Genomic DNA, 25225 nt, shown 5'->3' on the forward strand with positions numbered 1-25225 from the left:
TTGAACTTCGATTCATCACTGAACAGGACAGTTCACCATTTCTGCACATTCCAGTCAATATGAGATGTAGCAAACAGGAGTCTTTTCTTCTGGTTTTTTAGTGAAATTAGCGGTTTCTTTGCAGGGCGTCGAGAAAACAATCCGGCTTCAACAGCACGTCGTCTGATTGTTCGGTCTGATACAGGCAGCTATAATTGCTTTTGTATCTCGACTGATGATATCCAGGGATCCTTCTTGACGGATCTGACGATCATAGAATTCTCTATAGAAGTGGTGCAACGCAGTCTTCCACCTTTGTTATCTGGTGCCAAGTTCACCGTAGAACGATATTTGGAACATAGTCTTGATACGGTCCATTTATTCACGCGATATTTATCACAAATACTTTTTTGTGACATTCCGCTTACGTAATCGCCAATAATTTTCCTTCGTAGTTCCAATCCAAGACTGTCGGGAGCCATTTTTGCACTTGAAGTCATAAAAATAATAAAAATAAATAATCACGCTTCTCAAGGCTTACCGTGTTACATTTACCTTGTGATGATACAATAATGCTCTGTGGAACACAACATCTTGGTTGGATGTGGACTGTATTGATGTAATGAAACACTTGTTGTATTTCCCTTCTTGTATTGATGTTCTTGTATTTTGTTGTTTTGTAAGTGGCATCCAAAAGGGTAATTTCATTGCCATATATTTTTAATAACCTCTGCATTTCTTCAGTTTGATAAACAAATAAAAAACTATTGCTTGATGCTTCTACAACAATCTCATACTCAACTTCAACATGTTTATATATATATATGTTTATTTAGATGTATGTACTTGCATATACATATGTTTTATTTATATATATATATATATATATATATATATATATATATATATATATATATATATATATATATATATATATATATATATATATACACACTCCTAGTTGGCATTTATGAGGACATGTTTTTTTATGTTCTCGTTATGTTTTGTTATTTTATTTTATTTCTATTTTTATTTATACATATTTAAATTTATTATTTTGTTATAAAAATATATTTGTTATATATATTTTTGTCATTTTTATTTATTATATATTATATTTCATTTTTATTTTTATCTATTTACAAAAGCGATTAATTACAGTAATATAACCATATTTAAACCTTGTTTCCTCCTAACCCTGACCTTGATGCTGAGCTTAACCAAACCCTCGAAGATAAAATCTTCTGTGAGGATTTTCAACTTTCCATTGTTCTATCTTTTTTATAAGACATTCTTGGTTAATGTTTGAATACCTTTTCTTTCTTACTGCTTTCAACATGTAACACCGAATAGTTTTTTTCGATGGGAAGAATCTTTTATTTGATTTAGATGGACAAATACTATTTTTAAACATTTCTCTTGTCACAATGATTTCTAATCTCCTACGCATTTCATCAACACTAGTTATAAATTCAGATGATGTAAATATTTCTTCTTTTAATCTTGCATCAATTGGCTGGGATATACCAGCAGCCTTAAAAAAATAAAAAGGTGATTTAAAAGTTGATTGGTTTCAATAAAAAAAATTAATTAAATATAGGGAAAAGCCACTTGTTAAGAGCCTATAATTTTTAAAAAAGAACTTTTAAAAGAAAAATGTTTAAGCCATGGATGTGGAGTCCCAAAAGGACTCCGGCTTTATATCTCTATTTTTTTCGAGTCTATAGTGTCCAGAAGCTCTAAACATGATTGTTGACTTATGATCTGCTATAACAAAAGAGTTCCTGAGATTTAATGACTTGAAGACTCCAGGTTCAAAAAACGATTGTTCTTCTAACCTAAAAGTCTTAATTTTTTTCCTATTAGTAGTCCATAAACTTATTTATATTTTTAGAGCTCCTGGATACCAAAAACTAGGATAAAGTAATCTTTTTGTGACTTTCAAATCCGGAGTCCTGTTTGGGACTCCGCATCCCTGGTTTAAGCTATAACGTAAAAAAAAAATTTAGAAATTAAAACATCAACAATTTATACAACTTGTGATTAAAATTGGTTATTGTTAAAATCAGATAATGTTATACAAAATTGTTTACATCTCCAGTAAAGTGAAAAACTGAAAACATTTTTTGTCTTACTGCTTCATTTTTTAAAATTGCTTCACGAATTTTTTTTGAGGATGTTACTCTTTTCCATTTACTATCTTCTATAATCTAAAGAGGTACTGCATTTAAAAAAAATGTTCAAGACAAACTAGTACTTTTTCAAAAAGCTATATAATATTTCTCAGAAAAAAGAAAAAAAAGAAATCTTTTTGAATCATTAAGCAATTGGCTTATTAGTTATAAAACTTGTTGGTTATAGGCAAAGGAATTAAGAACCTTTTTACTAACTTTTATTAGGCAAATATTTATTAATAATAATTTATTATTTTCTATATTAAATAAAACTAACATAATTTAAAAGAAATAAAACCTTAAAATCTGGAAATTTTAAAACTTCTTTGATCTTTATTTGTGAACTACAATTAAACTTCTTTGTGTCCTGGATCATTTCATAGTTTTTAAAGTAACTGTGATCAGATACCTATTATTATTGTAATAACCATGTACTGTATTTATATTTTATCTTTAATTGAATTATTAAAGTTTTCAAGTTTATTATATACTTATATAATATATAACTGTAAATAAATAATTATATGATATACCTTATATAAATATTTAAATATAAATAAATATAGCACATTCAAGACCTTTCTATCATTGCAACGCATTTTATATTCTTCTTTAAAAGATACTTTTCTATCTCTTCTATGCATACAATCAAGAACTTTACTTCCTACAATCATGAATGGAACACCATTAAAAGATACTGAGTCATCCTCCCACCTTATTTTGTGGTGTTTGACAGAAGCTTCTTTAAACATGTAAAAAAACATATTTAAAAACAATAAAAACAGGATATTTACTAGATTTTTTATTAGAGTTATTTAATACTCGTTTTGTTTAATACTACAGACAAAACTAAGTTAACTTGTCAACTGGTAAATTTGTTTTAATTTTTAGTCAGTTATGTATAAAGTAACTTATTAATATCATAAAAAAAACTATGTTAGCCATATCTTGGTAACTGACAAACTTTTTCTTACCTATATTACCAAAATCTTTGTCAGCAGAATAACATGTAAACTTTGACGCAGTTTCTGTTTCATAGTTTCGAATCAAAGCGAGTATTTCCTCGTATGATTCTGCACATATCCACTTTTCCGCTAAAAATATTATACCAATAATGACTTTAATAGTTCAAAATAGTAAAAATAAAATAAAAGTTTCAAATTTGGAAAAATTAAAAATGCACAAAATACATAAAATTATATAATATATACCATAAACTTATCTAATTACCCTTAATAAGACTTGAATCTTCTAACAAACTTAAACTCTCCCGATATCTCTTATCGTCTCCCGATATTTTATCATATGAAAAAGAAATTTTTTCCATTATGCAGTTACTATTTTCTACTTAATCCTTTAAGTTAATATAATCCTTTCGGCTACGTAGAACAAACAAGAAAGCATGGCTAAAATTATTTATAAATTTAATTATATCAAATTGAATAATTATTTATGTAAAAAATAATTATGCGAAATGGACTTACGACTTTTGCGGACTCTAAGACACCACCTGACTTTGCGGTATGGAAACATGTACCAACCACTTTTGCATCTATCTTTTGATACCAAGATATAAACTTTTGGATAAGAATTGATTAAGTTATAATAGTTTTAGTTAATAAAAACTTTATTTTGACCACAGTCTCTTCAACAAATCCTAATATCAAAAAATTGGTACTTAAAACGTCATAACTTTTTGTAGGGTGGTTCGATTTTGAAAATTTTTTCACTTTTGGAATATTGAAATGAAGTTCTTTTTAATAATATATAACAACCTAGAATTTGATGAGTTTATAAATTTCGTGTAACATACCTACATTGACGTTTTTTTTTTTGAATGATGCTTTAAATGTAAGGTGAAAAATTAAGAAGTTAAATAATAAGTTGAAAAGATATTCCTGTACATATATTGATGCACTATTAGGAAGAGCATTCTTCTTAAAGAACTTCTTAAAGAACAGAGCGGTAATAAATTATTAAAAATTACTATCTTTTTTCTTCTACAATTATTTTGCTCTTGATATAAGTTTATGAAGCAAGTTAAATAATATAATAATGAAAATAAATTGAACTTAACACGATTTTAACTAAAGAAAGGCTTTAATTAAGTTTTTTAATTGAAAGTATTTTTTATTTGCTTGTATTATGATTTGTTTGGATGTTTAAACAACTTTTAATTATATTCTTTTTTTATTTTCTTTAGTTCTACCTTGACATTCTACACTACGACATGTTGAAATATGGTTTAAATTTAGTAAATTTTTATGAATTTAATTTTACTTTATTGATAATTAGTCAGCAGTTAGTAAAAAAAATTATAATCAACATTATTTAGGTAACAGTACCTTTGTTTTTTTGTGGCATTATAAAGTAGTTTTGTACTTTATCATTATGTTGAGAATTTGTGTAATAATTTATTGATATTTGAGTAATTATTGTTTTTTGTTTCAAGTTTTGACTATTTTTATCTCTACTCTTGGAAATAATGTAGTATTCTACAATAATATGGGAGTATACTGTTTGAATTAAATAATATAAAACGCATATCAAACTAAAAATTTATATTTAAACTTACTTTCACAGATTTATCTCTTGCATTTCTAAATGATTTTTAACAATATTTTTATGTATACATTGAACCTACATTGAACTAGGTTAATTGGCATGCTTGTAGGTTCAAGTATACATATAAAAAAAACAAGAGCATCTACATTTTATGTAGATGCTCTTGTTATCAAGTTAAATCATACTATAGTACTATAGTATATCAGATTTATTAACATAGACAAATATAGCATTCCCATGTTCCTAGGATAAGGCTACATGGTGCTAGGCCTATGTTTTGCGAATTCAGACCCGGTGCAGTAATAAAGTAGTAAACTTATCTAACTATTTATTAAATGTCAGGAAATTTCAATAGTTTGATATGTAATATAATGACAATAGCTTGCTCTTGAGAAAGTAGCTTCCTGAAAAGTCATTTCATATCCACATTTAAGTGGGGATTATGTACTAGAGTTTGTTCTCCTAATAAATTTGTATTTTCTATGGTCATAGAGCCTCACCTGCCCCTTTGTTCTTTTTCAATATAGTTAGATTTTCATTTAAAATATAACACAAATCTGTTGAATATATAACTTCTTTTTTATTAGGACCAGATCTTGAGCTAAGAACAAATGAAAATTGTATCATAATTGGAATATTTCTTCAAGACTATGAAATGAAGCGATTTTTTGGTTTATATTTCATGTTTTGCGTTATATGAGCAGTGAAATAACAACATCAAAAATGAATATATCTGAAGCTCAAAGGCTGATTGCTTTAAAAGCTCTTCAAAAAATGACATATGCAACTACTGAGAAGGAATATGAAATGTTGCATGATGAATTTTACAAAGTTATGCTACCATCTGTTGTTAAATATGTTGAAGTTAATTGGCATGCTTGTAGGTTCAAGTGGGTGCATTGTTGACAGCAACAAAACGTAACTTTTGGAGAATTTGCTACTAATCGTCTTGAATCTATCAATCGTAGAATCAAAGCGGTTGTTTCTTTGTTGAGTCCTTTACCTATATTCTTCAAAGATTTGCTTACTGCTATAGCCTGCATATGACAAGAAAGATACCATAAATATATAAATACAACAGAATGGGTTCCTGTTAGTGCAGTTGCAAGTTTTCAACATGAATGTGATTATAAAGATATACTAATGCTGTTTGCTTTTTTTTTTGTTAAATCTCAGCTCGGTGAATCTGTCAGCATGGGGACTTAGCAAATGAAATTGTACAAACTTATGGAAAAAGTGAAACACTATCGGAGAACAGCTGCGATTGTTTATTTACAAAGTTCATGGGTTTGCCATGCAAACACATGTTTGCAGCTATAAGAATTAAAAATTGGCAAATGTTCTCTGAAAATTGTATTGCTCCTAGATGGTTTAAGGAAGCAGTGCAGAAAAATCATTACATTTTTCTAACGAAGGATCAACATGATAGCCATACAAAGTTTGTTAAGCTAAAGGATAAACCCTTGACCCATGTAGAAAAATATTGTCGCGCTAATTGACTTGTGCAGCATTTATCTGATTTAGCAGCAGAAGGCCGATCATCACAGTTTGAATGTAGAATAAAGGTCTTGCAAAATTTAGCAAGTGTTTGGGGTTCTAATAATGAAGCTATGGTAACTTCAATTCAACATCAGCTTGTTGATTTTAATATACAAAATGGAGTTTCCAAGTTGGAAATTGATGATGATAAATTTCAGTCTGAACTGCATGAAAGAAAAGTAAAATGTTAACATTTTATGATTTATTGGCATTTAAATTGCCAATTTGGCTGCTATAAATTGTTAAGTATTTTAGTATTCATAATTGTTTGTTTTCCAATTATAGCTTGAAATAACAGATTTAAGTGAGCAAGTTATTGATCTTGTTAATGTTGAAGAAGTTGACAAAAACAATTTTGATCAAAACTATAAAGTAAACTGTGTTTTGTTTGACTTATTTTTTAATTATTTATTTTATAAAGGTAAATTGTTTTATTTCCAATTTCAGTTTGAAAGACCAGCTTGCAGTGGTAAAGTTGAAAACAATGCAGTTCAAAACTGGATGGTATGCTTTCATTCATTTTCCCTCTTAAAATTATTTATTTTATGAAGTAAAACTGTTTTATTTCCAATTACAGTTTGAAAGACAAGGTTTCAGTGGTGAAATTGAAAGCAGTGCAATTCAAAACTAGTAGTAGTAGTTGTTGTTGTTTTTGTCGCAATCCAGCAGAAAGATAGAGGCTGATTTTTTTTACCACTGCATATGCAAATGCATGGAAAATTATAAATGCGAAGATTTTCTGATGATGTAAGATTACATCATTCTTTGCGAGCTGTGATTCGAAGTGCTAAAGATACTCGCTTGCAACATTTATTGAAAATTGAACAAATGTGTTAAAATATGGGAGCGATTAATGGTAAAAAACAATAAAAACTTTTACTTTGACAACATCAAATGCAATATTACACACATTAAAAGTTTTTATAGACTTTACTAGTTTTTTACTCGAAACTAGTAAAGATAATCAGTTTATTATGCTTGGTGATTTTTTAACTGATTATTTAGAGAAAGTTCTTGATATATTAAGGCAGGGTGCTGGTGCATCATATTTTATATCTGATCAACAAGCTATTGAGAAAATGCATAATTTACCATGCCAAGTTGCTTCTGAGGTTTGATGCAGACTTTTCTGACTTGTCAGAATATTAAGATTGTGAGTGAGATTTTGGCATGTTGGATGATTTTGTAAGATCTACAAAAGAAGATAGCAAGATGGCGTTTGTTTATATTGCTAGATACATAGTAATAAAGTAATAGTGCTTTAGAACTAATGTGTTATGCGATAATAATGTTAACTTCATAGGGATATTTTGTAAGTCTTTAATTTATGGAAAGTTTCAAATTACTGTGTTTATTAGTGCTTAGATTCAGAGTGTAAACTGTTATATTTATAATTTGTATTCTGTCTTTTTTTTTTAAATTTCAGAATTCAATATTTATGAATGTATCTTTTCTTTTTTTTTTTTTCATCAACATTTAGGTTTTCTTTTCAATGTATCCAGATTTTAATATGACAATGATCATGTGATCATGAATTTGCTTTTGGAAACCTTTAAAAAAATCCACAAATTTAAGAAATACCTATAATTGAATTATAGTTGGATAACAAGATCACCGTTTCAAAATACTCTAAAAAACTTCATAGTGTTTTTTTTCAAGAGATGATGAATTTAAATCCTAATTTCTCCTTACCTTATTTTTTAGTTTTGTTGCGGCGTTTGCTGAAAGGAGGAAGACCTAATGATGTTACAGTTGTCACACCTGCTTGTACTGTAGATCTTAATTTAGATGCTAAGGATCTTCCATCATCTCTAATGAATGAGATAGTAGTTTTTCAAATTCTAAAGCCATTTCTTAGAGCACAAGCGTGGAAGATTTTAAGAGCTTCTTTTTTAAAACGCAAAATAATGAAAGTTTGGAATTGTCCAATTTGTCTTCTCAATGCTCCAACAAAATCGATTGAGTGTAGCAGTTGCCTTGAATGGTATCACTTTAATTGTGTCAAGATAATATCCAAGATAAATAAAAATTGGTACTGTGGCACTTGCCTGTTGAATCTTGAAATTTATTGGTAATTAAAGTAGGTTATTGTTAAACTTAACAATAAACTTTATTTCTTAACATGTTTTTTATTAATATTAACTGTAATATTAAAAAGAGTTTTCAAAACTTATTTATGTATATTTATAATTAATATTTATAAAATATCTATGGAATAATTAATACTTATTCAATGTAGTTGTTTTATCTCAACAAGGTTTTAGTAGTTTAATAATTTTAGTAGTTTACAATTTTTATTCTAAATGTAGCGGCCTCTGATGCAATGGTCAGTGACGCAGCAAGGTCTTTGGGGGTTTGGGTTTAGATTTTTAGTAGAGGCCTAATGGGCAAATTTTGAATATTATATGCAGGATGCGTTGAATGAGGGACTTCAGGAACGCGCTAAAGTCGTGTTAAAGTCTTGCTAAGTCAACGCATGCTTAAAAAAGTATTATGATATACTTCAGGGAGCCGGGTTCGTTGAACCTCTTATTGCTGCGTCAAAATGTATTTTTTTAACGAGCTTTCCTCATAATAGTAGCAAAACTTAGCAGTCGATTTACATAAAGTAATAAAATATATCAGCAATATAGTATACATGTGCTGACAAGACACTAAGATTTTTTTAAAATAAATTTAAAAATACTTTCACAAATTTTATCGACAATTTGACAATAATACGACTGTTTTAAACTGATCCTTTGTGTTTTCTTTGACAAAAGAAAATATTATTGCAGCCCCTTAGAAATTTATATTTGTTATAACTAATTTTCTATAATAAATAGATAAGTCAATAGAAAAAGATAAAACACAAATATTATTTTCAGGAGATTCTGTTACTCAGTCGATGTTGTATGTTCTCCCTAAATCAGTCGATCTATGTACTGAAGCTTCCAACCCCTATCCTAATTTCCACGCTTGGAAAATTAACAACGGGTAAAATGAGTGAACATTTTACCCGTTGTTAATTTCAGCATTCTGTATTTTCGCATTATACCCGTGACCGTTACAGTATTATAAAGCAGGAATCTGTTTTATGGCTTCGGTATATAGATATATACGGATATATTATATGGATACGGTATTTATCCATCACCGAATGTTTTTCTTAATTCTCATTAAATTGGCTTAAGTTTTTTTATTATCATTAACATTATTATTATTTAGGTGCTCTAAGAAGTCCTAATAATCTTTTTACAGACCACCGCCCCATATAGAACATCATTTAATAGATTAGCTCTCCATTTCCAACCTTACCGAAAGAGTTTTTGTGCCAAGCCGGGAAGCGAACCCAAGGCTTTGCGGTCGGAGTCCAAATGCTTGACCTCTACGCAATGGTTGCTTTTTTCAGTGGTTATTTTTTCTTAGTAATTCACCATTCAATTTTTCTATATATCCAAACGTTTCGAATTACCTTTGCTTTTATTTTGCTAGGAATAGGTCTAAACATTTCTACCGCGCCCGAATGTTTGGACGTATCTTTAATATTTTCTGTTAGTAATATGTCTAAAACTTCCTACCGCGTCCGAAAGTTTGGGGGTATCTTTAACTTTTTTCTGTTAGGAATACGTCTAAATATTTCTACCGCGCCCGAATGTTTGAACGCATCTTTAACTATTTTTGTACCGAATACGTCTAAACCTTCCTACCGCGTCCGAAAGTTTGGACGTATTTTTAACTTTTTTTTGTTAGGAATACGTTTTGACGTAACCGTAGTTACTGCGTATTTGTAATATGACATATTAATAATATTAGATTATAATATGATATTATAATATACATATTTTATAGTATTATGTAAATATTATAGTATTAATGTAAATGTTTTTGGGTTTTATTTAATTTTTTTAATATTCCTTGTTTGTTTGTTTTATGTTCCAAAGGATAGTTTTAGCTTTTTGTTCAAAGCAATTTTAACATATTGTGTATATAAATACATATATATATATATATATATATATATATATATATATATATATATATATATATATATATATATATATATATATATATATATATATATATATATATATATATATTTTTTTTCATCTGTTAAAATTACATATACATACATATCCATTCATATCCATACATATAATATACGTATATATATATATATATATATATATATATATATATATATATATATATATATATATATATATATATATATATATATATATATATATATATATCTTTTTCATCTGTGGCATGGTAAGAGCAAGACGTGTTTATCAAAAAAATTTACAGTATGGAAGTTACAATGATAACTATTGAAAAACTAATAACCACCAAACTGGAAGAACAAAAAAAAAGTATTCTTAGTCAAACTATCAACCTTTTAAAAAAACAGGAAAAGATATTTAGCGATATCATAAGTGCTAATCGAAAAATAATAACAGATCGGCTTGACAAACATGAAAACGAGTTCAATAAAAGCAAATCGAAGGTTATAATAATTGAGAAAGACATCAATGATATATAGGAAAGTATCAACTTTCAGGAAGAAAATTTCTTTAAATAAATTTTGGAAACTAATAGTCATGGAAATTAACAATTAAAAAAAAATATATATTGACCTTGAAAATCGTTCACGCTGTAATAACCTAAGGGTTAATGGCTCAACTGAGCTGCCCATGGAATCTTGGAATGACTGTGCAAAGAAAGTTAAAGATCTATTTAGAAACAAACTGGGAATCTCTGAAGACGTAATTATTGAAAGAGCTCACCGCATTGGGAAAACTAATAAAGATAAATCTCCAAGAACTATAATTATTAAACTGCTAGACTTTCAAAATAAAAATAAAATCTTAACGCTATCAAAAAAACTCAAAGGAACCGGAATATTCATTAATGAAGACTATGCGAACGAAACGATAAAAATAAGAAAAAAGCTTTGGGAAGATGTTAAAAGATTTCGAAAGGAAGGTAAATTTGCTATTATCAAATATGATAAAAGATTCGTCGGAGATTTTCGTAAAATAATTTTAATTTTAACCAAGTCGAGATATGTGAAATAGTTCTGTATATTTTTTTTACGCTAGCACGTTTTAATTTACCGCACTTTACATAATGACTAACAAAAACAAAAATAAAACTAAAGATTTTAAAACGCTGAACAGTGGGCCGGATATTAGACTTATGGTGGACAAAATTATTTTGGTCTTTTTTTTTTTACTAATGTCCAAAGAATGACTTTGTATTAAGATATATTTACTTTTATTATAAATTTTAGTTAAATAAGTTGCTAATTCTAAAAATTATTTATCAAACTTGATAAAACTTTAAAAACTCAGATTTGCAATTTTTTAGTTTCAAATCCTATAACTTCTTAATATTGTGGAACTGAATAACAAACTCTTCTGGTGGAACTAGGGATTGCAATCCCGGGATCCCGTATCCCGGGATCCCGGACGTTTATGGGGCCCGAAAATCCCGGGATTCTAAAAACAAAATCCCGGGATTTTCGGGATTATAGCAGGATTGAACTAATTAAATTATTTTGTAAAACAAAATGTTCAAAGTTGGTAACTATACTGAATTATAACGAGTTATATAATGCGGCTTTGCAGGTTTATCCTGTTTATGCTTTATCCTTACGATAAATGGAACAAATTTTTGAATAGACCATGGAGTTCGGGAGTTTATCATTGAAAAAAGTTTCACAAACACAAATTAAGGCAGGTTTGTTTGACTATTGTATAAAAAACAATCGTTAAGTTTGTTGGCAAGACTTCTCGCGTTAAAAAGATAAATTGTAAAATTGTTGAGCGAATTTGTGGTTAAGTGATTGCTTGAGTTTATTAAGTCGCTTGAACGTTTTGAAACGATAACCTTTTTATTGCTTTTGTTGTTTACAGCAATAATGTTTACCGCAATATATGTTAATAATAATGTTTACTAATGCTTGAGGCATCATTTTTTTGCAATGACTTTGGAATAACTGAAGAAATTAATTTTAATATAATGCTGCTTTGCAGAAAGAATAAAGATGATGAAAAAGAAGTTGCTTGACCCAATAAAACAAAGAAGAAAGCTGCTTCGTGCACAACGAAAAGGTTTTACAGATATAGTAAATGAAAGTGAAGGTGCATCTTATGAAGCAGGAGTGTTTTAGATATTGGTTTTTTGTTATTTTTTAAATTAAATTTATGTTAAGGCTGTTATTGTATTTTGTAACATATGTTATTGTATTTTGTAACATATGTTATTGTATTTTGTAACATATGTTATTGTATTTTGTAACATGTTATTGTATATTACCTTTTTATATTCAAGCTTTTTTTCATTGATTGAATAATTCTATTTTGGTTAAATGTTTTTCAAATATTAGAGTTTTCACATTTTTCTTTTTTCTGTGTTTTCAATAATGCTCAAGTCGTTTTATTTTTCAATAATTTTTTTACCTTTTTATATATTAAAAAATTTTTTTTTCATCAAAAATCTTTATTATTGTTTTTCTCAATATATGAGTTTTTTGCACGCTGAAATAAATATCTTGAGATTGGTTTGTCTGATTGTGTTGAAATTTTCAGGAGTTGTTTATTATATATATGCACATTCACCTTACCAAAAGAATTCATGTTAGTTAACTGGTTCTCATAATAAGGTCTAGGTTCTATGCTATTTCGGGGCATTTTTTTTAGGCCTTAAACCGGTTTTCTTACAAAAGCTTCAATATTTTTTTAAATTATTTGATTTTGGCAGGGTGAGTGAAATCATCTGATATTAAAAAGCTGTGAAAATATCATGATCATACCATTATTAGTTTACAGGCTGTTTATCGCAGCGCGTAGTTCATTTTTAGTGTCCATGGACCCAAAATTTTGACCAAAAAAAAATTAACATTTTTTTTTTCCTTTGCTGTGCTTTAAGTATAAAATACTATTTCTTATATGAAAATCTTAAAATATGAGTGTATTACTATACTAATAGTAGCTCATAGTAGTTTTAAAATTTTGATTTTATTAGTATAGGACCACCTTTAAAAAATATCCTTCTAAACATGAATGAAAACAGTGAAAAGGGAACATCGTTTTTCTACACAAAAAAGATAAAGACCCAACTTCAGTGTGGTCACATTATTTGAAGTCTGCGGATAATTTGGCAGCAAAATGTAAGAAATGTGGTGTTATTTTGAAAACATTGGGTGGTTCTACAAAAGGCCTTCATACGCACTTATCAACTAAGCATAATTTGAAAGTAACTTCAGCCGACAAAAATTTACCTAGTTCGAGTCAACAGTTGAATGATGCCAGAACCGACGAGAAGCCTCCTACGAAACGAAGAATAACGAGTTACTTTGCATCCGAAAAAAAAACAACCTTAGACGAAACACTGGCTCGAATGACAGCTTTAGATGGGCTAACATTTAATGTATTTATAACATCAAAAGATTTAAGGCAATTACTGATTACCAGTGGTTTCGAAAATTTGCTCAAGTCAGCAAACTCAATTAAAAGGATAGTGGTGAGTTACAGCTTAAATATTAGACAGTTAATTTCCAAAGAAATTTATCAATATAAAGCTTTGGGAACACGATTTTCTCTGAGCTTTGATGAATGGACCTCTACAACAAATAAAAGATACATGAATATTAATGTACATATCCCAAATAAGCACTGGAATTTGGGTCTTATTCGTGTATATGGGTCTATGAATGCTGAGAAATGTATTGATGTTTTAAAAACACGTCTAAAGGAGCATAATGTTAATATTGATACAGACATTGTTGCTATTGTTACGGATGGTCCAAATGTAATGGTTCGTGTGGGAAAAATTATTGAGGCTGAACACCAGTTGTGTTTAGTCCATGGAATTCACCTTGCAGTTTGTGATGTTCTTTATAAAAAAAGCTCTACGCCAATGTCCGACACCGAAGCACCATTGAAGGAAACTCAAGATATTGTTGATGAAACAGATGATCACGAAGATGAAGAAAATATCGACGAGGAAATGGGATTAGGCTTTCTTCCCCCAACAAATGATGGGATAGCAAATATGGATTTACTCACAAAATATTAATGAACTAGTGAAAAAAGCCCGTACGGTAGTTGTTCTTTTTAAACGATCCCCGACAAAAAATGATGCAGTCTTGCAAAAATATGTCAAAGAAAAGAAAGGCAGCGAGCTTTCGCTCATTTTGGATTGCAAAACAAGATGGAACTCTCTTCTATCGATGCTAGAGCGTTTCCTTGCTTTAAAAACATGTATACAGAAAGCTTTAATTGACTTAAACCACCCAGTTTCCTTAAACGAAAGTGATTTTGTGGTTCTTTCGGAAATAATAGAAGTACTTGCACCTGTCAAATTAGCAGTAGATGCGTTATGCAGAAGAGATACTAATCTATGCACTGCAGATGCAGTACTTATATTTTTATTCCAGCAGATTGCTCAAAAACAATCTCCCTTTGCTAATAAAATGTTCCAAGCTATAAAAACAAGAATGGAAAAAAGACGATGTGAAGAAATTTCTGGTGTTTTAAAATACCTTCAAAATCCAAAATATGATGCTGTGAATGATGAAACAAATGTCTGCAAAATTTTTGGAGTTCCTCCTAAAACCCTTATTAGGAAGCAGATAAAAAAACTTATTGAGAGACTAGCTGCTTTTAAAAATGATAATTTAGAAAAATCAAGTATTGATGTTGATGAAAATATAATGGCTGTCGTTAGAAATGAAGAATCACAAGTTCGAGCCTCCCTGTCTTTAAGAGAAAAGTTACAAGAACAAATTACACAAAGCATGAAAGCCATTCAACCAGAAACACAAACTTCAAATTTAATGTCAATCATAAAGAAAGAAATGCATCTGTTTGAAAATGGTGGAAACCGGGGGCATAATTTGGAATTAGTATACCAATATTTGTTATCTATTCCACCGACGAGCATGGAACCTGAGCGGGCATTTTCTGCAGCTGGGTATTTAGGAAGTAAAATAAGGAGTAGGCTAAATGACCAAACCTTAAATGCTCTACTATTCCTACGGGCATATTTTCAGACAAAAAAAGAAAGTTTGTAAATAAAATATGCATTTAATATGAATTTTTTTTTTGTTTTACATTTATTATTTAGCTACCATTTATTATAAATACAAAATAAAGATTTTCTTTAATTTTGTCTCTCAATATTAACAAACAACTTATTATGTTATTTTTTACAAAGTAGCATGTTGCTACAGCAGCTACATCGGTAGCCAAATTTAAGAAAATTTATGTTTACAAATTTATTTTGAAATTTTGATTGTTTAGTTACTTTAGACAAATACACTTTAAATGTTCAAATGTTATTTACATATCCAATTATTTGATGAAGGTTATTCTGTAAAGTCTGTAATCTTAAAACATAATATGGAAGGTACCGTATATATATTTCTGCATTATTTTAAGATCTTTATATACACCTGCTGCCTGTTACACAATTAAAACAATTTAAGGCGCCATAGAAAATTAATTTAAGTCATTAAGGCATAATGAAATTAAATAAAAAATTGATAACATAAAAAAGTATATCCATATATGCAGTATTAAGTTCTGTTTTTTAGCAAATATATCACATTATATAAAATCCCGGGATTTTATTTACTTCAATCCCGAAATCCCGGGATCGTAATTCATGCCCGGGATTGCAATCCCTAGGTGGAACTCTTCTGGAACTAAAAAAAATTGATGCAACTTTAAAAATAAAAATGCGCATTCAGAAAAAATGAAAATTTATCACTAGATTTGAAACTCTATTATCGATATTGTAAATTAGATATGAAATATATAGATAAACTTATAGAAGTATATAGAGAATATAAATGAATATATAGATTTGAAACTCTATTATTGATATTATTATATGCCTACGACGTTTTGAATAAGTCTGTAGATTTATCATCTTTAGATTTATCATCTTTGTATATAAAAATGTATTTTTTTATTTTTAATCTATTAGCCGCACATTCTGGGTAAATAATATTACAACGTTTTTATTATTATAAAGTCTACTGAGTTCTGAAGGTACTATACAAATAATCAACAGGCACTCTTCATTCGTCACTATTTTCATTTTAACTTACCTGTTTGTAAACACTATATCCTGTAGCACCATTAAAACCAACATTGCATCTATACGTCAGTTTAGTTAATTCCTTAGCATTATGTTTTGTATACCACATAGCTTTTTAAGAGTGTGTTTTAGAAAATCTTTTAGCGGTATTTGTACTGAATATCCATCCATTTGAATATTCTTGGAATAGCATTTAGCTTTTAAAGATCCTATACTATTATACAAAGGATATATGTGGCAGCCGTTTTTTCAGCACCATTTCTTAGAAACTGGTATATTGATTTTGATATATCACCATTAATTATGAATGCTAAAGCTTCATCAAATAAATATATCTAAGCAGGTTTAATGGGTATTTAATTTAAATAATAGAAATTTTTGTGCCAGTTTTCTACTTAAACTCACTTCTTAGTTTCAATTTTGTTGCATGTTGTATATTGCATGTTGCATGTTGAAGTAATTTATGGCTAAATAAAATATTAAAAACATTGTTAAGCTTATTCTTTTGAATAAGCTTGAATAAAATAATAAACAAAATAACATGTATATAGTTCAAATAGGTTGTACACATATTACATTTACAAGTTCAAGCATTTAATATAGGTTCTCGTACGTTCCCTAAATTATGTGACACTTTTTGTAAAATAAAGTATTAAATGTTAAAAATTTAGCACGTTATTTTAAAGCCAGATTATAAGTGTATTATAAAGGCTGATCTTTACTATATATTTTTTTTTTTCGAAAAGCTTTAGTGTTAAATATTTTAAATATATAAACTTATCCCGTAAGCTCATAAAATTTTAAAACTTACTGTTTGCTATAGCTATGCATAAAAAATAAAAATTTCACGCTTTTTTTTAAAAAAAAAAAAATTTTCATTATACATGAAACCACAATTGATTTTTGTGGTTTTAAAAGATACTATTATACTCAAAACAGTTTTTAAAATTTTAAACGAGAGTATTACAAATATGTTTGTTATATGGTTTTGAATAAAACAAACATTTATTTTTTAGGTTTTGTCCACCACCTGGCCCACTGTGCGCTGCGTTGCAACGTTTCGAAACAGCGGATAATATTTTACTAAATGATTTTTACGACTCTGATGCGCAAATTTTTCACAGTAATAATTTTGATTCGAAATACTTTGAAACAGAAACCTTTAAAATTAAACTTGAAACTTTAAAAAATAATTTTACTGCAATACACATAAATATAAGAAGTATAAATAAAAATTTTGATAAACTAAAACAGTTTCTAATAGATTGCAATTACTCATTTAGTATGATTTGCATAACTGAAACGTGGTGTTCTGATGAATCATTTCAAACGAACACAAATTTTTAAGTTCCAAATTATAAACTAATATCTTTTGAAAGAAAAACAAACAAAAGGGGAGAAGTAATCGCAACGGATATCCGAGATAATCAAGTGTTTAAAGTAAGACAAGGCCTCTCCATCTCTGACACTGATAGCGAAGTCTTTACTATTGAGATAACGGGTAATTAATCAAAAAATATTATAATTTCCACTTGCTATAGACCTCCAGAAGGTGATATAACTAAATTTTCAAATTTTTTAAATGAAATCTTTCTTAAAATAAATGACAAGGGAAAAAATATTTTCTTTATAGAAGATTTAAATATTAACAGTCTAAACTACAAAGAAAATGCGGTTACTAAACTCTTTTTTGATAATCTGTTTCAATTATGTACCTTTTCAATCATTAACAAACCTACTCGGATAACCCCAACCTCCGTCTCTGCTATAGACAATATATTAACAAATTCATTTCTAGAAACTTCTTTAAAAACAGGAATTATCAAAACCGATTTATCAGACCATTTTCCTATTTATTTTTCATTATCTCAAAATTTAAAAACCTATAACAATCCTAAAACTAAAATTTATAAAAGAAAAATCAATCAGTTCTTTTGAGTTATTATACTATTAAAAATTTTAAAGACTCGCTATCGGTAGTAAATAGACCTTTTCGCGGTTGCGAACTGCATCTTGGGTAATCAGAGCAAACAAACAACAATGATCGTTTTTCTAAATCAAAGCTGAAGACCTACTTCCTACTTTTCTTATTATCTAACGCTTAGATTTATGATTTAATGTTTTATATTGTGAATTTTTTATTATTATAGATAAATAAAATATAATTATAAAATGCCTAACTACCGTGTTGCTAGTTGTAATAACGATTCTAGGTATCCGGGAAGGTTACTCAAAAGAAGTCAAGTAACAGAGCTAAAATTTCATTATTTTCCTAAATACAAAAAAAATAAATCTATCATTTAATATTGTCTTTTTATTTTTTTCCAACTTGATTTACCCACTGTTAAGTTGGTAAATCAAGTTGGAAAAGGTTTATTAAATTTTACAGTTTATGATAATAAAGTGGTTTGCTCTAATCATTTTGAGTTTATATAACCTACTTTTGCTTCACCAATTCCAACTTTGTTTTGATTATTCGTAATACATATAAGGCATCTTCTACAAATAGAAGAAAACTTAAAAAATTGGATCTTATTGTGGAATCAGATTCAGACAATTTCTCCACAAATTTAACTATATAAAGTGAAAGTTATGATACATCTATTTGGTGTAATGAACCAATACGAGGATCAATGATTTTTGCTAATTTAACTAGAGATTCTGATGTTTAGTTTCTTACTGGCCTAGCAAATTCAAATATCTTAAAAATGTTGTTTTCTTATTTGCAGAGGAAAGGAAATGTAATGCACTACTGGAAGGGTAAGAAAAATACAACTAAAGACTTATCTTCACCAAGAGATTTAAAAACAATATCATTAAAATCTCTAACATTGCAGCAAGGATTTCTTCTTGTAATGATGCATATACATATTTATGCTTTTAACTGAAGATCAAACTAAGTATGGAGTTAAAAGGTAATTAATTAACTTTTTTAAATCTTTTAAGCCAATAGTTTGTTACTGAAAATCTCATGAAAAGATAAATTATTTATTATATAATGTTTAAATGACCCATTTTTTATTTGCTTAACTATATAAATATGTCTATAAATCAATATTTAAATACTTTTTAGTTATTGGAAAAAAATGCAAATAAATCTATCATTTAATATTGTCTTTTTAGTGATTCTACAGCATTCCCAATGAAACCAGAGACCGCAAATATTGCATTCAATACTGTTATCTTTTCAGTATCAAATTCATTTTTATTTAAGCATGGCTTGTCACACAATGGACATGTATATAAATGTATAATCCAAGCAGGTTACGTTGCACATAAGTTTTAAAAAGCAGAATTAAACATGGAAGCATGTTGATGATCTTCATTAAACGTGATTTAGTTTACTAGAACATCTTTCTTTGTATAGACTACAAAATATTTTGAGTTATAACCAGTGACATTTTTTTTCCATGAAATATTTATTTCTTCGTCACGAATACTGAAGGGGTATTTATATTCTGCACAAGTTTTCAGGCAACACTGACATTGAAAAATGTCCGGAAAAGCACCAAGATATGGGTGTGGTTTATGCAAGAAATAAATAACAAATTATTAACTTCGGATTTTGATATTTTACCCCCTCAGTTGGCATAAATGCTTTAGCTGCGTTTTACTTAACTTCTTTACCCCATTTGATAGATGCTACATTTTTCAATTTAACAGTTTCGGCAATAGCCTTAAGAAGTGGTGTAACTCTGCATTTAACCTAGTTATTGGTTTCTTGTAGCTATTTCTAATTCTTGTTGGTAAAGGGCATTAAACGTAAGCATATCAAGAAATCTATCAGTCACACTACGTCGATCCGTCGGCGAAAAACTTATTCATAGTTCCAAAGTATATATATACTTTTTTCAGTTTGTAGTGACCAATATAAATAGTCTCAAAGGCTTCGCTTTCTAAGATAAAAGCAAATATTTGTAACAGGCTATTGTTTTATATCAATAAAGTCAATGGCCTTCAACGGATCAAAATCTATTTTAAAAGATTTCAAAAGAATTGTGTAGTCAGTGTTGATTTTTTTGCAAATATTTTTTGGCACTTTTAACAACTTCAATTTTCTGCTCATATGCCATTAAACCTTTGGCAGCAAGGGAGCTATGATTTCGAGAAGATGTTAAACCGCGCTATTGGAGATAAAACTGTAGTTCTCCGCTTGACATTTCCATAAAGTTCTTAAGAGTTTCAACTTTTGTTTCATCGCCAGTTTGCATTGCATCCATATCTATTTGTTAGTTTGTTTTAAGAAATTTTAATTCAGTTTTATAACAATGAAACAGTTTTGAAATTAGACTCATTAAATTTGGACGCAAAAGGATCATTTTCCTTTTTTTCAATAAGGTTAAAGATTATAAGTTTTTTTGACAGAAATAAAAACGAAGAAGTGTTATTTCGACATTAATTGAGTTTAGTATATATAAAACACTTATGGCTCTATTTTTAAATAACAAGTATTATTTGAAAAAACTACTTTTATTAAATAAAAATTTGTTTATGAAATAAAATCAAAAAAGTTAAAAAATCGCAGTTACGGCATAAATTTAAAGTTTGTTTGCCCTGATTACCCAAGATGCATTTCGCAATCGCGAAAAGGTCTATTGGGATGAAGTGTATCAAGAATGTAACCTTGGACACACAAATTCCGCATACAATTTATTTATAAATATTTTTCTAGATCACTACAATAAACATTTCCCTGTTGAATAGAAATAAATAAAGCTAAAGTATTTAAACTGCCCATAGATAACTAATGGGTTTAGAAAATCATCAAAAACAAAGCAAAAACTCTATATCAAGTATTTAAAAACCAGAAACGAAACTAACTTAACTACATACAAGGAATACAAAAATCTTTTTGAAAAAATAAGAAAGAATTTAAAAAAAGGTATATTATTCAAAACACTCTGTCGAACAAAATTCAATCAATTCTGTATCACTTATCGTGCAGCTCATCTTTGGAACAAAATTATTTTGCCTAACTTCGGCTTACCCCTAACTTATTCTGTTTTTAAAATTAAATTAAAAGATCTCATTCTCTCTATTAAAAATATCTTAGAATATTTTTAATTTGTCTTATGATATATAATAATTTTGAAATGTATGTTCAATCTTTGTTTTGTACTTGTTGACAATTTGTTTCTATTTATCTAAGCTCTATTTTAATATTTTTATGTTAATTTTTTACGTTCTCTAATTGTAAAAAGGCGTTTTTATAATACTTTACGTACTCTGTTTTGTAAAAGGCTTCTGACGATAAGATCATTTGATCTTCTTTTAGAAGCCTTGTTTGTATTTGAAAAATAAAATGTAATTTATATATATTACGTCAAATGTAAACAAAATTAAAAAAAAAATATTAATAATAATAATAATGATAATTTACCCAAAAAAATTATCGTTAACGAAACTTAATATATCGACAAAACTTCTATCGCTGAAAACTTCAATAGCTTTTTTGCAAACATAGGCCCTAATATGGCTTCAAAAACTCAATGCCCTGATATCTCCTTCGAAACCTATATCACAAGCAAACATTTCTGTTTAAATATTTTCTCTGGACTAAACCATGAAGAACTAGAAATTGCAAAAAACTCGCTTAAGACGAATAAGGCCCCTGGGATAGACGACGTTTGTAGCTATATAGTTGTAAATGTGTTTCCGGAGATAAAACAACCAATCTATGAAATATTTAAATCTTCAATTATTACAGGATCCGTACCGAATAAATTAAAAATAGCTAAGGTAATACCAATATTAAAAACCGGTGATGCATTTACACTAAACAACTACAGACCTATCTCAGTGCTTCAAGTATTTTCAAAACTTTTGGAGAGAGTAATATACAATAAACTGTATAAATATCTAACAAGTAACAAAATCCTAAATGAAAAACAGTTTGGCTTCCAAAAACAACATTCAACTGAACACGCAATTCTTGATCTTATAAATAATATAAATGACTCCTTTGAAAACAAAAAAAACGTCCCTGGAGTCTTTGTTGATTTATTTAAGGCATTTGACACGGTAGATCACGCTATCTTAATTAGGAAAGGGGGGAAAATATGGGATAAAAGGTGTTTCACTAAACTGGTTCAAAAATTTTTTACTAGACAGAAAACAATGCGTTATTGCTCATGGAAAAAAATTTTCAAAATTACTCAAAATAAAATGCGGTGTCCCCCAAGGTTCCATTCTTGCACCTCTTTTGTTTTTAATATACATAAATGATCTTCCTAAAGCCTCAAGTAAATTGGATTTCATAATGTTCGCGGACGACACCAATTTATTTTATGCATCCTTATCAATTACAGAACTTTATGAAACTACAAATACTGAACTTGAAAAAATAAACAGTTGGTTGAAATCTAACAAATTATCGCTAAACACAGAAAAAAACCAAATACATTCTTTTTCATTCTAACCTTAAAAAAATACCACCCAATTTACCTTCGCTAAATATAGATACTAAAGAAATAGAGAGAACCCAAGCAACTAAATTTCTAGGGATAATTATTGATGAGAACATCTCATGGAAATCACATATAGATATATAAAATACCAAAATATCAAAAAACATTGGTATCCTCTACAAAGCTAGTTCTATACTGTCTCCTGATAATTTAAAGTTTCTATACTTCTCGTTTATACAAAGCTACTACATATACACTAACGTTGCATGGGCGAGTACTCACAGATCCAAACTAACCACACTATATCAAAAACAAAAACATGTTGCAAGAATAGTTTTTAATAAGGATAGACTCTCGCATGCTGAGCAACTTTTAAAAAATTTAAAAGCATTAAATATATATCAAATCAATATATTCCAAAGTTTATTATTTATGCTCAAATATAAACTTGGACTTGTTTCTTCTTACTTTTCAAAGAATTTTTTCCAAAATAACAAAAATAGATACCATACCAGAGGAACAGGAAACTTCAACGTATCTTTTGAAAAAACTAATCTCTCGCACTTTTCCATTTCGTACCGTGGTCCTTATCTATATAACAAATTAATATCAAAAAATACTCAACTAGAAAAATCGAATAACTTAAATTCTCTAAAAACGTTATTAAACGATCTCATTTTAAACACTAACAACTTTAAGAATTTTTATTAGCCCCAAAACATTTAAAACTATGTATAAAACTAACTTTGTTCCGAAACCAATGTAAACTCTAATAACTCAAAAAACTCTAAATAACTCAAAAACAACAGCAATAACAAAAATACAAGAACAAATAATAGGCTTATTTATCAACGCTTGAACGACTATATATTAATTATTTAACAAATCGTGTACCTACTTATATTTATGTGTATTGAAATAAAATTAAAAAATTAAAAACTTCTTTTTGTCTGCGATCTTTGCTTTTTGCATTTTGGATTTTTATTTTCGTTCTGCCGAAAACTGATAACACTTTTTTTTTTTTTAAATATGAACTTATTTTAAATAAAAGCATCCAAAAATATTAGTAACGCATAGCGGTTTCTTGATGACAAGACCGTCGGTCTTCTGCAAGTTTTCCGCGTTCTTTGAAGTAATTTCTAATACTTTACAGTTTTATTATTTTATTTTTTTGTATAACGTAACTTTGTAATTTGAAAAAAAAAATTTTTTTTTTTACTAAATTTTACTTACTCTGTAAAGATTCTTTTATATTTTACGAATTTGTAAGGATTAAAGAACAAAAGAAAAACATAAAAAACAACAACAACAAAAAATATATATATATATATATATATATATATATATATATATATATATATATATATAAACAATAATCTGATTAATTAATTGCAATTAATTAATCAGATCATTGTCTTGCAGTTTTAGATAAAGAAAATAAAACTAAAAGTAACTTGAAAAATTGGGCCTCAATTGCAAAGAGAGGATAAGTTTAAATCAGAGTTTCAAGCCATAAGAGTTTCAATTGTTACCTTAAATAAGAATATTGGAAAGTGAGAGCGTAATGTTATTGTCTTTGGAATGTCATAAAAGAGAACAGAGATTGATACTAAAATCCATAAAGAGTGCGACTCCAAATTAATGATCTATTTAGAGAAATAATCATAAATAAAAATATAATCAAAAGAGTTTATCATTTCAAACCCAGGAGCAACGCACTAAACATCCCTGTTTTAGTAGAATTAACCAACAATGCAAACAAAGTAGAAGTTTTGAAAGCTGCTAGAAATCTAAAGTCATTGAACAATTTTCAAAAAGTATTAAACAGATCAGACTGAGGTCGAATAGTAACAAAAAGAAGAACTAGTTATTGACAAAAACAAATGCAACAGAAAACTTGCTATAGAGGGAACTATCAGCAAGCCCTTTTGATATGGTATTCGAGGAATTAGAGTCTGCAATATCTGCATCAAGTAAATTTACAAGAAATACCATCAACTGTCATGCTGGTGTACTAATGCAACATTGCTAAACAACAAGTTTGATGAATTATTAATTGATATTGAAGTTGAGCAATCGCATATGTAATGATATGTGAAACATAGTGAAGTGAATCATCAACAACAAATATTCTGAGTTATTCCTTTTTCAGACAAAAAGACTGATTAATTGGGCACATGAAGAATGTATTTTTAGTCATGTTTGACTAATGTTATAATTTGAAAAATAGTTATTACCATAATGAAAATATTGAGTAAATATGGTGCTCGGTTTGAGTAGTTTCGGAAATAATTTCCTGTAGGTGTATCTCTAGAGTAGAAGGTTGTAGTGAGGGAAATAACAAGCTAGTTGTATATTCAGTCAATTACTCCTGTAAGTTTTTAAAAAAATCAATATTAGGGTTTGCATAAATGTGGTGACTTTAAATACTTAAAATATATAATCAACTTAAATTATAAATTAACCAAC

General features: G+C 28.3%; 2 protein-coding genes across 5 annotated transcripts; one reads left to right on the forward strand and one right to left on the reverse strand.

Moving 5' to 3' along the window:
* Nucleotides 1-1195: 1195 nt before the first annotated feature.
* Nucleotides 1196-3495, reverse strand: LOC136078582 (uncharacterized). Its single transcript, XM_065794360.1, has 6 exons — nucleotides 3384-3495; nucleotides 3128-3247; nucleotides 2732-2895; nucleotides 2452-2562; nucleotides 2073-2189; nucleotides 1196-1513 (listed from the first exon to the last, which is right to left on the reverse strand). The coding sequence occupies exons 1-6, from the start codon at nucleotides 3478-3480 to the stop codon at nucleotides 1196-1198; spliced, it is 927 nt and encodes a 308-aa protein (XP_065650432.1). The 5' UTR covers nucleotides 3481-3495.
* A 53-nt stretch (nucleotides 3496-3548) lies between these two features.
* On the forward strand, nucleotides 3549-8439 carry LOC136078049 (uncharacterized). 4 transcript variants are annotated; one of them, XR_010637479.1, is made up of 6 exons: nucleotides 3553-4118; nucleotides 4357-6436; nucleotides 6543-6629; nucleotides 6705-6761; nucleotides 6835-7569; nucleotides 7962-8439. XR_010637479.1 is itself a non-coding variant. In XM_065792763.1 (5 exons), exons 2-5 carry the CDS (start codon nucleotides 6329-6331, stop codon nucleotides 7980-7982), a joined length of 273 nt encoding a protein of 90 aa, XP_065648835.1. In that variant the 5' UTR covers nucleotides 3549-4118; nucleotides 4357-6328; the 3' UTR covers nucleotides 7983-8439. The 4 variants fall into 4 exon arrangements, 2 of the variants coding, with proteins under 2 accessions (XP_065648835.1, XP_065648834.1); XM_065792763.1 differs by lacking the exon at nucleotides 6835-7569 and having other exon boundaries at nucleotides 3549-4118; XM_065792762.1 differs by having other exon boundaries at nucleotides 6835-8439.
* The last annotated feature ends 16786 nt before the right edge of the window (nucleotides 8440-25225 follow it).

This window comes from Hydra vulgaris, chromosome 03 (assembly GCF_038396675.1).
Source record: "Hydra vulgaris chromosome 03, alternate assembly HydraT2T_AEP".
Lineage (NCBI taxonomy): Eukaryota > Metazoa > Cnidaria > Hydrozoa > Anthoathecata > Hydridae > Hydra > Hydra vulgaris.